The following is a 14,786-nucleotide window of genomic DNA, read 5'->3' on the forward strand; positions in this document are numbered from 1 at the left end:
GTACCAAGACCAGTGTTGGGCAGTAACGCATTACTTAGTAATGCTTTACTGTAATTTGATTACTTTTTTAGTAACGGAGTAATTTAACACGTTATAATTTTCAAAATAGTCATTAGAGTATAGTTACAAGCCGAGGTCTCTATACGTTACGGCCGTGTTACATTGCTGACAGAATGCAGTGTTTTATAATCTAGATTGTAAAAAGAATGTAGCACACGCACTGTCTAGTCCACTGCCAAGTGCTGGTGCGGGCGGGATGTGGGAGAATAAAATGATTCACGGGACTCCCGCAAAATAGAAATATCTAAACATAAAATATCTAAAACAAATAAATTGTTATTAATCTATTGCACAAAAGCAACAAGAACTAATGTCAAATTAAAAACAATGGTCCCACTTTATATTAGGTGGCCTTAACTACTATGTACTTACATAAAAAAAATATGCTATTGAGGTGGGACACAGGTAAGGTTAGGGACAGGTTTGGTGGTATGGGTAGATTTAAGAGTGGGTTTAGGTGTAAGGGATGGTTCAACAGTGTAATTATAAATGTAATTACAGAAATTAGTTACGTGCAGGTATTTTTAAAAATATAAGTACAATGTAAAAACATGTATGTACGCAATAAGTGCATTGTATTAAATGATTAATTTAAATGTAAGTACAGAGTAGTTAAGGCCACCTGATATAAAGTGGGACCAAAATGATTAACAGGCGCAAGTGTAGGCAGAGTTTCTATTTAGGCTGTAACACGCGTTTGCTGCATTGAGCAATGGTGATTTCTGGAACACAATGGCCAGTCAGCAGTGTAGTGCTGAAATTTGCATGCTCACGAATCCTCTCATTATAACACACGATTTGTAGACATTATGAAAGATTCATTATGCATATATTCATTGTGTTATAACAGAGCTTTGTGAGATTGCGATGAACTAAGATGTCATCTTTTTAGATATTATAAAAGCAGAACTATTTGCTTGCATTCTGCCATGCCAAACCATGTATGCAGCAGCCTATGCTTGCTTTAGTTAAAAATAACAGTGTTTTGTGAATGTTGATGCTTTAATAACAAATATTTATCGGGAGCTTTTATCATGGGATTTCATGGATGTAGCCACAGAAAAAAGTTACGTAACTAGTAATGTAACTAATTACTTTTGAAATAAAGTAATCAGAACAGTAACGTGATTGCTTTTTAAAGGAGTAATCAGTAATCAGTAATTTAATTACATTTTCAGCGTAACTTGCCCAACACGGATCAAGACACAGAACAGCCTTGGGGAAGTCATACATTTCACTAAAGGAAGTACAGTTTTGGATTTCATTTTACTATTACTTTCAAAAATAATGTAATTACTGATAATTAAAAATGAACGTTAAGAAACAATATTCATTATAAATTATAGGCCTATAACAAACTTATTTTAAACGAAACTGAACCTGAACCTCGTGGGCTGATGTACCTCTCATTTGGCATGAATCGTTTCCATGAATGAATCGTTAGACGCTGTGTAATATTTGGTTGCTAAACTATTATTATTCATGTAAGGAAGGCTTTGTACTTCTCTCTCGCCCGAATTTATATGCAAACAAAAGTGTCTGAAGAGGCTGCGATGTCAAGTTTGCAGTGCTACCGTGTGGGAGGCGCCGAAACAAACACTTGGATTATCATTGGTACTTTTATCCGTTTGGTAAGAGTAAGACATAATTCAAAACGGTCTGTTCTTATTTGTGTACCTTCAAAATAACAGTGAAACGTTGTACTTTTGTAAGATAAAAAAATAGAAACGAAATGCGCTTGCAGTCTCGCTCTCCGTGAAACCTCTTCCTGAATGAAGAAAAACTCAGCGGTATTGCCTTGAAATTATTTTTATCTGTTTTAATTTATGTGAAATAGAATAATGATTTATCTCTGTTTGCTCTAAAGTAGACAAAAATATTTATTACTGTTTGGAGATCTTAATTATCGCAAACATTTTTAGTTTTAGCTTTTGTTTCAGGGTCAAAAGGGCAGGTTGTTTTTATCAGAGACTGAACAACGTTTTGATACAATCTGCGTTTCATTTTCACTACCTTACACTGGCAACAGTCTTTGCTTGCTTTGAGGTTTTATTATGTGAACGGAAATTATGAAACCCAGCACAGCCTTCAGATTCTCTCAATTTCCTGCCAACATATTTACTGTTGAGATCCATGACTGCCGAGGTCTTGATTTTAACTGGTGTTCCCCATGATTCTGTCCTCGGCCCTTTCCCAATCTCACCCTCCCAGTAGGAGATCACGCTCTCATGTTTCACATTATAAAAAATCGTGTTGTGTAAAACTTTGAAGGATTCCCGTGAAATACACTCACAACGATACCAAGATAATTGCGAAAAAAGCAAGTCTCTAGGGATTCTGGCCTCCAAGTATTTTTGTGGAATACTGTCATAGAAATATTTCCCTCTCTGTACATCATACACAAAGTCATTAATCAGCCTAAGGGCAAGTCAAGACATGCTCTGCTCTGACTTTGCTAAAGTAGCAGGCAGTCTTGCAATTTTTTTTTCTTCCCAATAAATTCACTCATATGAGCAGTTATAATTAGCATTTTGGGGCTTATTTCCAGAATGCAGATGTGTACAGTATTTATAATTTAGTTTATTTCACCTTCCTCCTTTTTAATGTTTCATGCTGGTTTATACTTATAAAATTAATCAAATTCCTGATCTGGATCTGTTCCTGATCTATATTTTGATGAGCCAAGTTGCTTATTTTAGGCTTGTTTTGTCTGCCAATGTTCCTTGGCTTTCTGGCATTTGCCAACTCTTCTCTCTCTCTCTCTCTCTTCCTCAGTTAACATCACACTCTTTTTGCAAACCGAGCAAATCCACCATGTTTAACAGAGCAAGCAACCAAACTTCAGGATTTTCCAGTTTCGAAGGTTGCAGAAACACACACAAGGCCAGAAGCAAACAGTGAACCGAGTATCAAATGTGAATGCATAATTAATAAGCATGTATAATTGAGATTTTATTGATCTAATGTGTGAATTCTGGGTATTCTGTTAAGCAATGCTAATCATTTTTATTCAGTGATATTTCACCAGCTTGACCCAGTTTGAGGGGAAAATAAGAAAGAAAGTCAGCTGCTACGAGTGAGTGATTTCGTTCACTGATAAGAAGGTTCATATGAGAATCAGTTATGTGGATAGCATGAACATTTTGACCATGCAGGCAGGATAAAAAGTGTGCAAGACAATAAAAAAGAAGAGATGTTACAAAATATGAGATCAAATGGTGTGTAATAAAACTTATTTTTATAAAGTGACACTAACATTTCAGAGGTAGACAGCTTCTTTTCTTACTCCCTTGAGTTTATTGTGTTCTCCACTGAGCTCCTGAAGCATGTCGTGAGTGTGAAGAGAGTAACTGCAAAATGTAGGGTAAAAAAAAAGGGATTGAATGATATTATTTGCTGATTACCCTCTCAATGATATAATGCCTGCCTTCATGCTTGCAGCCAAAATGGGTCAAGCTGATGGAAATGCATAGAATAATTACAAAGCAAATAAATCACCCACTCGGACAACATCATGTCTGGTCACATCCAAATCAAAACATGAACTTAAAATCTCTTGGAAACATGGAATGATCTGTGACTGAGCATATAAAGGTTGCACTTTCTTGTTTGTAACTTGGATAACACCTGCAGTGTTTACTGCAAACACAATCTTGCAATACGAAACGATAACAAAAACAAAATAATTACTGCTGCAGTTTAAAAACTTTTTTTTTTAAATATATGATTAACTGCATTTACATAAATGCAGAGAGTTACAGAACTAAATTAACCAACTTTAGGTTATTGCAAAACAATATACTGACTGCCGTGAAATGCAGAAACATTCAAATAAAATTCAGCAGTTTATTTTCATGTGGCATGATAGTAATGGAGTATCTAAATATTTTAGTGGATTTAGCAGAAAATCCTGTTTTTGCAATCCCAGCAACACCTATTTGTTTTGTAGCCAGTGAAAGTTAATCTAGGTAAACATCTATGATATTATGAGATTAATAGTCACAGCACTGCTCTGTCTGTCTGTGTGTGTGTGTTCGGTTGTAAATCAGATGTGAGGATTGGCGGCTCAAAGCCACAGGACTGAGAGGAATGCTGTCGTCTATATATAGACGTATATATTAAGTGTGGCAGTGCTGATATACCCATCTCAAAGGCCCCTGAGGACCCAGCAGGTTGTAAATCAATGAAGACCTGGAGATTGATGAACTACTTGAGAAAACGTGTGATCAGTTGAATTACGTTGGCTCTCACAGTCTTGAAAATGAAAGTGGTACCTTTACTAGAAAATAAAGTAGCTGAATACAAAGGGAAAGTCTATGCAAACATTACACTCATATGAAAGCCATAGGAAATTGTAATAATACATATTATGGAAAGTAAACATGTCAAACACATAAAGGTAATATATCTCTCCATTCGTTCATTTTCTTAACTGTTTGTATGGACTAGGGTTGTGGGATGCATCTCTTGCCACAGTAGACACGGAAACACCCTGGAGAAATGGCCAGTTTATTGAGAGTAGGTGGCGCTGTGGCCAAATTCACATGGTATTCTCAAATCAATTTTCTATTGATAACTATGTGTCATTAATAATGCATTTCTTGTCAAAATATAGAAGCTTTTCCAAAATGACGACTTCCTCCTCGGCATCTTCATTAGTAACTTGGAATTATAGAAAAACAGTAAGCAAATCTGCAAACTGAATCTTGAAAAAACCAATGGCCATAGTAATAGACATGAAGATTTGGGCAAAATGATTCCAAAGTTATAACAAGTTTTGGTCCATTTTTATGAAGCTTTGGCCAATAGGTGGCATTGGACATCTAGTACAGTCAGGCTTGGTGTCAGAGATTCCAGAAAGTTTCACCATAATATTCTACTTCCTGTCCGATCTGATCCCAAATTTGAGTCAGTGAAAGTTCTGAAGAGAATAAAGTAAATATGTTTTTGAAAGAAGACTTGCGCTCTCCAAGGCTGCATTTATTTGGTCAAAAGTACATTAAAAACTATTTTTATAGTTATTTTAAATAACGGGTTTCTGTTTGAATATATTTTAAAATGTCATTTATTCATCATTATCATTTTTCATAAACAAATAATTCTGATATGTTGATTTGGTGCTTAAAAAACATTTATTATTAATGTTGAAAAAAAAAATTATGGTGCTTAACATTTTTGTGGAAACCGTGAAACTACCAAAAGTTTAGGGTTTTTATGTAATTTAATTTAATTTAATTTATTACTTTTTTAACATCATTATTTTTATTCATCAGTGACAGTAGTGACAGTAATATATTCTTAATGTTACAAAATATAACACTTATTTAAATAAATGCTGTTCTTTTTTAGCTTTCTATATATTTTTGATCAGTTTAGTTCTATTCATTACAAAAAATAAATAGATTACACATTTTAATATCTGCTATGACTTTGCCACAAAGAAATCAATATAAATAGTTAACGGTTACTAAAAATGGATCCATTCACATTTATTTTAGAGTCACATGTTCAGAATAAATATTTGAAATGAGATGCCCTCGCCAACATAGCATTTGCCAACACAATAAAACATATATTAGTTAAAATTATTTTATTAACCAAATCATTAGGTTTTATCCTTCTGCTGGAAGATATAGTTCCTGGCAAGGTTAAATATCTAGATAAACAGATATTTGGTGTCATAACTGTATATTGCATGTTTTATCATTTCTAGAGTGCTTTTATTAAGTAATGAGCGCTGGAACTTTCCATTTTATAAACCGTAAATACAGAAGGACAGGGCTTATATGTATGTGTGCTGCATAGTGCATTTTGGCTTTGACTAAGTGAGAGAGTCCATTAACACTACTAGTCTATGGGCGTTTAGATTATTAAAGTTAACTCACCACTTGAGGTTATGCTGTTCCCATGACAACCCCCCTATCTACTGTGAATAGATGCTTATCAGGTTAGTGATGAGTGTGTTTGTGTGTGACGGATGCTTGGCTACACAGTGTCCAATAAGCAGCTTCATTTGCTTCTGTGCAAATACAATACTGATTATGATGATATTCACTTACTCATTTATGCCTCGCTTACGATTTACACACAGGAACAGCAGCAGCATTGTTTCATTAAGCTCAATGGTGATGTGTATCATTTCTGTCACCAAACGGAAGTGCAAAAATAATGAAGGTTTTAGGTCAGGTTTCCGGGTTTTCCATCTTCAAGTGGTTGGACAAACAGATAGTCGCACTCCAAACTTGTACCATTGGTTGAGCCAATGTTGGCGGTCAGAATGCTGAAACAAACAGAAATATTTGACACTCCTTAACATTTAGAAAGTGCAAGAGTTTCAGGCGTACACACACACACACATACAGTAGTCAACATTTGAAGTGGATCAAAAAAAAAGTGAAACAAAGTTGTCCTAAGACAAGGTTTTAGGTTTTAGGACAACTTTGATGAAAGGTTTTGATCCACTTCAAATGTTGAAATGCCAAAATGGAAAAGCCATGTGTGACTAAGTTAGGACCCCATTACTGTTAACAGAAATTAAGAGGGTAAGTTATCAGGCACTGCTAACCAAATGCCTTTGATTAACTGATCATCAGCAAGTCTGAGCACCTCTAAGAAAGCAGAAGTTTTGGCAGTTTTCTGGTCTGAAGCCTTCAAGTGTGTGTTAACACAACTGTAAGGAAGAAAAGGAAGAAAGGCATCAGCAATGATCTTAGAGAAGGAATTGTCGCCATCAATCTGGGAAGAGTAATACGGCCATTTCTAAACAATCTGAAGTACATCATTCTACAGTGAGGTAGTTTATTCACAAGTGGAAGACATTCAAAACAGACAGCAATCCTCCCAGACGTGGACATCCCAGGAAATTCACCCCAAGATCAGACCGTGTAACGCTCAGAGAAATGGCAGACAACCCAAGAACTTCACCGCAGACTCTACAGGCCTCAGTTAACATGTTCAGTTATAAAGTTCATGACAGTAAATTAGAAGACATATGGGACAAGTATGGCATGCTTGGAAGGCTTGCCAGAGGAAAAACTCTTCTATCTTAAATAGAATAGTTCAGTTGCATCTGAACAAACCATAAGATGTCTAGAACAATGCCCTTTGAACAGACGAGACCAAAGTGGAGGTGTTTGGCCATAAAGCACAGCGCCATGTTTGGTGAAAACCAAGTGCTGGTGGAGGGCTGATGATTTTGGGCTTGTTTTGTAGCCACAGGATCTGGACACCTCAGAGTCATTGAGTCGACCGTGAACTCCTCTGTACACCAAAGTATTCTAGAGTCAAATGTGAGGTCATCCGTCCAACGGCTTAAGTTGGGCCAAAATTGGGTCTTGCAACAGGACAATGATCCCAAGCACCTCAGCAAATCTACAATAGAAATCAAGGTGTTGAAATATAGCAAAGTCCAGAGCTCATCCAGACTCAGATACTGTGCACAAACAAATGCCCACAAACCTCAATAAACTAGAGCAACGCTGTAAAGAAGAGTGGGACAAAATTCCTGCAGAACAATGTGATTGACTGATAAAGTCATGCAGAAAATGATTATTTCAAGTTATTGCTGCTAAAAGTGGATCTACAGGCAATTGAATTATAGGGTGTACTAATTTTGTCACACATGGGTTTTCCATCTTGGCTTTATTTTAGTTAAATAAATAAGAACAAGGTGCATTATGTCATGTGATGTTGTTCATCTGAGGTTTTACTTTCCAAATTATAAAAAAAGACCTGACCTGATTTTGTCCTGATACAGAAAACCTTAGAATTCAATAGGTTCTCCTAACTTTTATACACACACACACACGTAAAAAGTTAGGAGATCCTATTGATATATACTATTATTTAGTGCTGTCAAACAATTAATTGATCCAAATTAAATTTATTTAATTAATGTCCAAAATTAAAATTTTTGTGTACATAATATATGCGTGTACTGTGTACATTATGTATATATAAATACACACACATACACTATATATTTTGAGAACATTTACATGTATATATTTATATTCATACAATATATATAGTATATATAAATATATTTAATATATAATCATACCATTTTTCTTAAATATATAAATACATGTGTGTGTGTATTTATATATACATAATAAATATACACAGTACACACACATATATTATGTGAATAAAAATTTATTTTGGATGCGATTAATCGCAATTAATCGTTTGACAGCCCTACTACTATTATTATTATTATTAAATAATAATTCAATAGTTTAGTTCATCTCTTTTTTTGCATATTCATGAATGTTAAGCTGAGACAAAAAAAATTGTTTAACCTGTTAATATTGTTTCTATTATTTACAGTCAAAATCCAAAAGTTCGCAGCAGCATGTCGACAAGGTAAGTTTGTCCAGTTTTCAGTTTAACAGCCAGCATTGATGTTTTCATAGACACTTTTGAAGGGGGAGGCGGGGGGGGAGAGTTTACATAAATACAAACCCTGTCAGATTAATGTGAGATTACTCATGTTACATGAGTAACACAAATTATGACTTATGATTTTCCTCAGCATGTTTAACTCCGTTCCGCTAAATATGACAAATCAGTCATCATTTACTCACCAAACCAGTGAACTTTCATTCTCCAGTGGAAGACAAAAATAGATGCTTAGGCAAATATTCACACTGCTACAGTATTTCACATGCAACATATGTACAGTGACCAATGGCTGTCATTTCAGGAGCTTGACATGAACATTCACACACGAGTTGTGTAAATTATGACAGAATGGTCATTTTTGGCTGAACTTTTCCTGTTAGCATGAAAGTCTCAAGCATGTTCAACTGCATTTATGTCTATTTCTTTAAACCGATGATGCAACTCCCTCTTGACGTCTCTTGTGAAAGCTGCAGCTCAGCAGCTGCCGTAACATAAATTTTGGTGTTGGGATCACATAGTGCGTGCTTGCGTGTGTGTGTTTGTCGCAGCCCGGCTTCACCCAGTCCCACCTCACCGCGCTCCCCCTCGTGGCCGATGTTCTCTGCCCCCTCCAGCCCCCGGCTGGCCTCCAGCACCTCCAGCGAATCCTCCCCCGTCAGGTGTGTGTCCTGCTCTGGCCTGCTTAGGCAGCTATCTATAGCAGTGCAGTATTCTAATCGTTCGGTGTTAAACTTCAGCTTTGCACATTCACACCTGAGCATATACATCAACTTCATCACTCTGATTCACTGCGGGTAGTAATATACCGTTCTTTATGGGAAGTGTCATTTCTGTCATAAACTGTATGTTATAATCAGGGGCGGACCTGTTGGGGGCCCTAAGCAAATTCCAGGTATGGGGCCCTAACACAATAACTATGTGCTCTTTTACACCTAAAGCCCCAATAACTATAAAGATAACGATAAAGATATAGTTCTAAAAATCCTTTTCAATATTAAAGAATAGCAGAGTCTACACCACAGCTATAACGATAAAGGCACAGAGAAACGATATCGTTGAAATCACTTTCAGAACGATTTTTTTCAGCTGATGAATGATAAAAAAAACATTGACAGCCAATCAGAATCCATCCTGCTATAATGAGCTTGATAATTTAAAGCGGCAGAGGAGCGTGCGTTTACAGATTATATCGTTCGCTGGTGTGGATGCTAATATCGTTATCTCTATAGTTATCGTTCTTGGTGTGAACGGGGCTTAACCCTTGTTTTGCTCGCTCGCTCTCATAGTTTATAGTTTATTTATCCCTTCGCAACCAGTAATTAGTCAACCTGATGCTGTGCTAAAGCTATATTAGGCTACCTAAAAAAAAATTCGGATCACAAAAAAAGACATTATCCCAAAAAACAAAATGCTTGCACTTATCCATTTAATAAATTGTAAGCTTTTTCAATCTTTTTACAAACACAAATTTATCCCATGCAAATCGTTCCATATTCCAAGTGCTCTGAAGGCATACAGTAGCGTTTGCCGAGAAACAAATGAAAAAAAAAAAAAATGTAATCTGTTAGTAAGCAAACATCTCCAGTCATCATTTACATCGTATCTACACTTTGCTATAAAGAGAGGATTCCCGAGCTTTCAGAACTCAGCACTTGACATTTTGCATTTTGCACGGTGAGTGGATTCCAACTTAAACACTTCTGGTCATTGCGTTCAAGAAGTTAACGTATATGTCTGTGATTGGCTACATTGCTCAACGCTGCAAATATGCTTCGCCAATATCAGAGGGGGCCCCCTGATTTCCCGGGGGCCCTAAGCGGCCACTTACCTCACTTAAATGTTAAGTCCGCCCCTGTGTATGATGATGTATTTCATGTTTAATGATCCGAATAAATATATGTACACCAATCAAATTTTGGTTGCACTTTATTTTACAGTATGTGTACATACAGTGTACTTACCTAAGAAGTACACGTGGAACAGGACTGTAAAATAAAGTCCATATTTTTCTTAATCCTTATACTACTGTGGTGATACTATGGTATATTAATGTACACTATGGTATCTAATGGAGAATACTATTGTACATTCTGGTACTTTTTTGTCAGTCTTATTTAAACGTTATTCACCACCATAATTTGCAAATAAATTCTTTAAAAATCCTACAATGTGATTTTCTGGATTTTTTTTTCTCATTTTGTCTCTCATAGTTGAGGTATACCTATGATGAAAATTACTCTCTCATCTTTTTAACTGGGAGAACTTGCACAACTGGTGGCTGACTAAATACTTTTTTCCCCACTGTATATACATACTAGGAATGCACAATATATCTGTACCATAATGGTCATTAGCTGATATTAGATATTTTTATTTATTTATCAGTATCAGTTGTTATTGTATATTTAATTACGAATGCTAAAAGCCCTTATTTTTATGTGTAGATTACCTTTTCTGTCTTCTAGCACTCACTTAAATGTAATCTTCAAAAACACTAATAATTTAATAATGTAATAATATCCATCCATTAAGAATACCCATTTTTTCTTACTGTACATGATTATTTTGTTTCATAATTCACTTGTAGCATTTAAAATGACTGATGTTTTATTTAGTACTTTATTATTATAATTTTTTTTTTAGACAAAACAGTATCAAATATTAATATTAGTCAGTATTTTCAATTTTAAAAGATTGATGTGTATATATATTTGTATCTTCTCCAGTCCTCCGCTACGAAAGGCACGTGCGCTATATGCCTGCAAGGCTGAACATGACTCTGAGCTGTCCTTTATCGCAGGCACCATATTCGAGAATGGTAAGTCCCCAGCAAGGGGGGTCTCCATTTTTAGCCCTCAGTGGGTGTATTGCATATATCTGGTTAGCTAAGCAGGTTAGAGGCTTTAGCGTCCGCATAAGAGGAGCAAACTGATATCTCTGCTTTGTTCCACCTTTTGCCCCTTAACAGGTATCAGAGCTCCAATCTGCCGCAGTCTGAAAACTTGACACAGCTTAGCAGTAGATCAGATTACTGTTTAATGAAACCTAAGGCGTGTTCACAGCCGCTCTACTGCAAGAGTAAATAGGGCTGGGTAAAAAAAAAAAAAAAAGAAGTGATTTCTTGGTTTTAATCGATTTTCATTTTTACGAAACTATATTGATTCTCAAATCCCAAGAATCGATTGGGATCCAATACAATAAATTGCAATAAGCTTACCACTTTGTTCATTTTGATGTGAAACAAAGTCTCAGATTTCAAATTCTGTCCATTTTATTACAATATTTAAACAATAAATACCATTTTGGCGCTGTTTAATGTGGATTATTACACAGCTCTCTGAAATACTTGATTCTGATTGGTCAATCACAACATTCTTGAGTGTGTTATTCCCCGATAACAACCGGTAAAGCTAATAACACAGGCTCATCCGGTTACTACACTCTAAAAAATGCTGGGCTAGATATAACAACCTGGGTTAAATACAACCCAGTGCTGGGTAAAATAGGGACAAACCCAGCAATTGCAAAACAGCAACCCAGCAAACAGCCCAATTGCTGGGTTTGTCCCTATTTTACCCAGCACTGGGTTGTATTTAACCCAGTATTTTTAAGAGTGTATGCTTAATGTATCACTCCGCTGCCGCTGATCAAGGTTTCATGTCTAATTATTTACTTTTATGGCAAGCAGCCGTGTAATAAGCAGATCACTGTAACGCCTCAGTTCAAGAGAAGCGGCAGTGCAAAGCGCACATGAACTGATCATCTCCTCCGCTTTAATACCAGTTACAGCACAAAATAAACATAAATAAACATTGGAAGGTGTGTTAAAAGAAAGAGTACAACTTACCGAAATCCATATGCCTTCTCATAGAATCACTCAATCAGTGTTTCAACCTCAGAAAGATCACGTAAATCACATATTCGGTGACCATAAACTCGTTAGTCAGCTAGAAAAATGAACTCTACTGAGGAGCATTTTGCTAAACATATGCACCATATAACATATTCATTACATGTTTTGATGACAGCCACCATTTAAATGTTTATATTTCAAAAAATGAATTTAGCCTATGTAATTGTAAAGTTGGTATTATAATATTATTATTATAAAAACTTCAGTGTAACTGAAGTGTTTGTATACAAATCAGTTCATTTCAACCTTCGTGTAATGCAGCACCAACTAACCCTCATGTATATTTTACAGCATTATCTGAGATTTTTTTTTCCTTGAGAAAATTTGCCATGGACTGTACCTGATGCATCCAAAATAACTGATATCGAATTGAATCACAAGCTTGTGAATCTAAACCGAATCGTGCAATTTGTGTCAATACCCAGCCCTATTAAATAGAGGTTTCAAAATGCTTCGAAAGATTATTTGTTAGGCCTTTGAGAGATACAGTCAACTTGATAATTTTCAATGCTATCTCTCGACCAATTCGCATGTATTTTACGAGGTGGCTAATTCATACGAATTTGTACGACCTCACTCGTACGATTTGTCTAGACCCCAGTGACGGTTAGGTTTAGGGTTAGGGGTAGGTCATTCATACGAATTGGGGAACTCATAAAATACACACGATTTAGCAAAAATCTTACAAATTCGTGAAATTAGCCACCTCGTAAAATATGTACGAATTGCCATGAAATCAGGTTGTTATTTTTGGTCTAACTTGAATTTGGAACAGTCCTTATTCCTTTCGCACTGTGGAAATAGAGAATAAATGGGATAAAGTTGTCAGTGGCATCTAAAATTATCTTCCGTTTGCATCTGTCTCTTAGTTCATCCGTCAAGAGAACCAGGCTGGCTGGAGGGCACCTTGGACGGGAAGACAGGGTTAATTCCGGAGAACTACGTGGCGTTTGTGTAGCTGGGAGTCAATGAAAGCTGGAGCCCGCTTTTGAAAACAACTGAACTTCAGTCACAATAGCCAAGTTTGTATGCCTGAGCGTGTCTGTGTGATAGTATGGATTCTTTTGGCAACTGTGGAGTTCCCCTAGCATGTAATTGTTCCACGCATCCCACAATGCATTGCCGCTGTTTAACACATAGTTCAACACAAGGTAAAAGGGAAACCAAGTGACCAAGCTGTTGCTTCTATCTCAGACACAATCAAGCAATTGTATTTTTAGGGGCTCATCATGAATTAGTTTTTATTACTATTATTGTTTTTTTTTTAAATAATGCTTTTATATGTGAGCACTTCCTGGTTCTTCATGATGTAAAATGTTTGCCGTTTCTATGCAGTCTGAGGCTTTTTGAATGTCTTTTTGTATCCTTCAGGTCCTCGCATCTGTTTGGTTTAGAACTACTAAGAGATAACTGTTAATTATGGGGGGGAGGGAACTTGCACTCTTTTGTATATCAGTAAGCATTTAAAAAAATATTCAGTATTTTCTAATTTCTTAGCATGTAAGTGGAAAAGAGTAAATGATCTCTTAATGTGAATTAACGTCATATGTAAACCACTCTTATTTAAACATTATCTCGGATGAGATTTGTGTTCTTTTGGGGCATATTAACATTGTAAATAAGTGATGATTGATGAGGTATAATATTTTGTAAAATTTGAATTATATATATATTTTTATTGTAGCACACTAACTTAATTTTTGATAGCCCAATTGATCTTTTTACTTTTTTTTTTTTTTTAATTGTACAATTTTCTGAGCCTTAATATTCTTTAGGATGTCTAATAAATGAAAACATGGTTCAGTTGTTTAGATTTTTTTCTATCAAATAAAAATCAATTTTTCCTTTCTCTTTGGAGTGTTACAAGCTCTTGGTGCATAAAGAAGATCTGTAAAGTTGCAAAGACTAAAGTCTCAAATCCAAAGAGATATTCTTTATAAAAGTTAAGTTAACCACGCCTACCTAAAACGGCTCGTTCTAACACGCCCCCACATATCTACCTCACTATGTGGGAAGATTTGCATAATGCTGCCTAAATGTTCACGCAAAGAAAGAAGGCGTAACTTTTATTCTTGCTGTAGTATTGTTGTTGACGCTGCAGCCATGTCGTGAAGACGCTGTGTGCTTCGTTGTGAAAGTGAAACTACTTTGTTTGGTCTTCCAAAAGAGGACGATATCTGCTTCATCATGCCTGGAGCTGATCCGTGCTGATCCCAGCTTTCACCGTGGACGAAGCGGAGTCCAGCGCCGGTGTCGTCACATGTGGTTGCCGCAAGCCCGCCGGACGCTCCTTCATCGAATCAGCCGGCCGCGCCGTTCTCGAGCCCACCGGCCTCCGCTCACTCTAGCCCGCCGTGTGTTTCGTTATGAAAGCGAAACTACTTTGTTTGGTCTTCCAAAAGAGGAC

The 14,786-nt window shown here is 36.2% G+C and overlaps 1 protein-coding gene across 1 annotated transcript in view; it reads left to right on the plus strand.

The window, feature by feature from the left end:
- LOC107581976 (rho GTPase-activating protein 26-like) overlaps nt 1-13,542 on the plus strand; it is an 83,525-nt gene extending 69,983 nt beyond the window's left edge. Inside the window, exons 18-21 of the mRNA XM_016267672.1 lie at nt 8,392-8,427; nt 8,985-9,125; nt 11,193-11,284; nt 13,249-13,542. Of these exons, the coding sequence (XP_016123158.1) occupies nt 8,392-8,427; nt 8,985-9,125; nt 11,193-11,284; nt 13,249-13,337 (358 nt within the window). The 3' untranslated portion in view covers nt 13,338-13,542. The remainder of the gene's footprint in view (nt 1-8,391; nt 8,428-8,984; nt 9,126-11,192; nt 11,285-13,248) is intronic.
- The last annotated feature ends 1,244 nt before the right edge of the window (nt 13,543-14,786 follow it).

Source organism: Sinocyclocheilus grahami, unplaced genomic scaffold, assembly GCF_001515645.1.
Source record: "Sinocyclocheilus grahami isolate Dianchi unplaced genomic scaffold, SAMN03320097.WGS_v1.1 scaffold39.1, whole genome shotgun sequence".
NCBI classification, from domain to species: domain Eukaryota; kingdom Metazoa; phylum Chordata; class Actinopteri; order Cypriniformes; family Cyprinidae; genus Sinocyclocheilus; species Sinocyclocheilus grahami.